Source organism: Diaphorina citri, unplaced genomic scaffold (genome assembly GCF_000475195.1).
Source record: "Diaphorina citri unplaced genomic scaffold, Diaci psyllid genome assembly version 1.1 scaffold8227, whole genome shotgun sequence".
In the NCBI taxonomy this organism is placed as follows: domain Eukaryota; kingdom Metazoa; phylum Arthropoda; class Insecta; order Hemiptera; family Psyllidae; genus Diaphorina; species Diaphorina citri.
The window spans coordinates 18,213-20,074 of NW_007385603.1; the positions used below are offsets into that span (position 1 = coordinate 18,213).

Here is a 1,862-nt window from a genome sequence, read left to right on the forward strand (position 1 = left end):
CCGCTTCGGGGGGAGGGCTCGTGCTTCACGCTCACATACTATTTGGTTATTATCTTTTTTATAACTCACCGTCTACATTTCGTGATCCGCTATCCTATTGTGCGGCCTCCGCATAGAACTAAAAAGATGGTGGAATTGGGAATCTCGAGGTAAATAATACCCCAGTTTCAGAGTTTATTTACTCCTTTTTTAAAGGTACGGAGCCGACCCTAGCTTGGGGTGCGGGAGTGGACAAATGGTCCGCTGCAGAACTGGTGATGCGATTGCCCTCCACCCCCCGGGGGCTTCGCGTGTTCGCTACGCGGGGTTGCGTATACGGTCGCGCTGCGCGCTCCCGGGGGCTTCGCGGGGTTGTGCATGGGGTCGCGCTGCGCGCTCCCGGGGCTTCGCGGGGTTGTGCATGTGGTCGCGCTTCGCGCTCCCTTGTTTACGGTCGCGCTGCGCGCTCCCGGGGGCTTCGCGGGGTTGCGCATGTGGTCGCGCTTCGCGCTCCCTGGTTTACGGTCGCGCTGCGCGCTCCCGGGGGCTTCGCGGGGTTGCGCATGTGGTCGCGCTTCGCGCTCCCTGGTTTACGGTCGCGCTGCGCGCTCCCGGGGGCTTTGCGGTGTTGTGCATGCGGTCGCGCTGCGCGCTCCCGGGGCTTCGCGGGGTGTGCATGAGGTCGCGCTTCGCGCTCCCTTGGCTTCGCCCCTGAAAACTAATATCGTCCCTGAGTCTTGTCTCGAAGAAATGAAAACTGAAAACTAAAAGCGAGAGGAAAATATTAAACGTAGGAAAAGTTTTGCTGGCCTCAAACTCTGTTCCCTGTGTATTTCTTATGGGGAACTTAAAAAACGTCAATATCTGGGGAACGGTTTGGAATTTCGGGATTTTTCCCAGTACCTACAAAAAATAAGGAATCCAATGGTGAAAACCGCATCTTCCTAGCTTATCTAGAAGTGGGTTAGAATTAGTATGAGTGAGTGAGTGAGTGAGTCAGTCAGTCAGTCAGTTACACAAGGGGCTGTATATATTTAAGATAATAATAATAATAACACCTGATAACTATTGTAGTTATGCAATGTGCTATACATATCAAACAATGTTCTGTGTTTCAGTTGATCGGCGTAGTTTGTATGATCTTAGCATCCCCAGCACGTATGTCAGGTACACATTGGTTCCTGTTCATAGTTATCATTGCATTCATAGCTACCGCTATCTGGGTGTTCATCTACTTCCTCTCAGTACGAGAAGCGTTGAACTTCCCCGTCAATTGGGTGTTCTCTGTAAGTGAAACCAAGTTGTAGGTATTTTCCTTTAAGCATTTTCCCTCTTCTGAACCTCGTTTCCCGTCTTTTTCCTCTGATTTAATACAGGCGTTATCACTTCAAAAGAAGGGAAACGAGCTTCAGAACAGGGAAAATTCCAAAAGGAAAATTTTCTAATTTTACTACTTATAACTAAGATCACAATCAAAAGTTGAAACCATCCAGCCTAATTAGCTCGGGAGGAAGCTGGTTCGATTCCATCCTGAGGCGAACTTTTTCCTAAACAGAAGATATGGTTTGTTCTGGGAACAGCTGCCTTGTCCTCCTTTTCTCTTCGTTTTTGAGACGATTCTCTCTGTCAAAACTAGGTATTGCAAAAATAAGTTTTTGACCATTTTCATTTTGTATATTCCAGGAGCTTCTAAACACAGTGGTTTTCGCCCTCCTCTACCTGGTAGTGTCTATCATACAACTCAACGCTTGGACAGGTCTCTACAATCCTCAGTTCAAAGATCCCAACATTGCAGCCGGGGTAAGCTATCAACTATCCGTTCTGACGCTACATCCACCCTGTCTATGGTCGATTGACATCACCTAAAAGACGACAACATTGTA

The 1,862-nt window shown here is 48.4% G+C and overlaps 1 protein-coding gene across 1 annotated transcript in view; it reads left to right on the forward strand.

The window, feature by feature from the left end:
- LOC113472772 overlaps positions 1-1,845 on the forward strand; it is a 5,334-nt gene extending 3,489 nt beyond the window's left edge. The window contains exons 2-3 of the mRNA XM_026832563.1: positions 1,098-1,265; positions 1,663-1,845. Of these exons, the coding sequence (XP_026688364.1) occupies positions 1,098-1,265; positions 1,663-1,845 (351 nt within the window). The remainder of the gene's footprint in view (positions 1-1,097; positions 1,266-1,662) is intronic.
- The last annotated feature ends 17 nt before the right edge of the window (positions 1,846-1,862 follow it).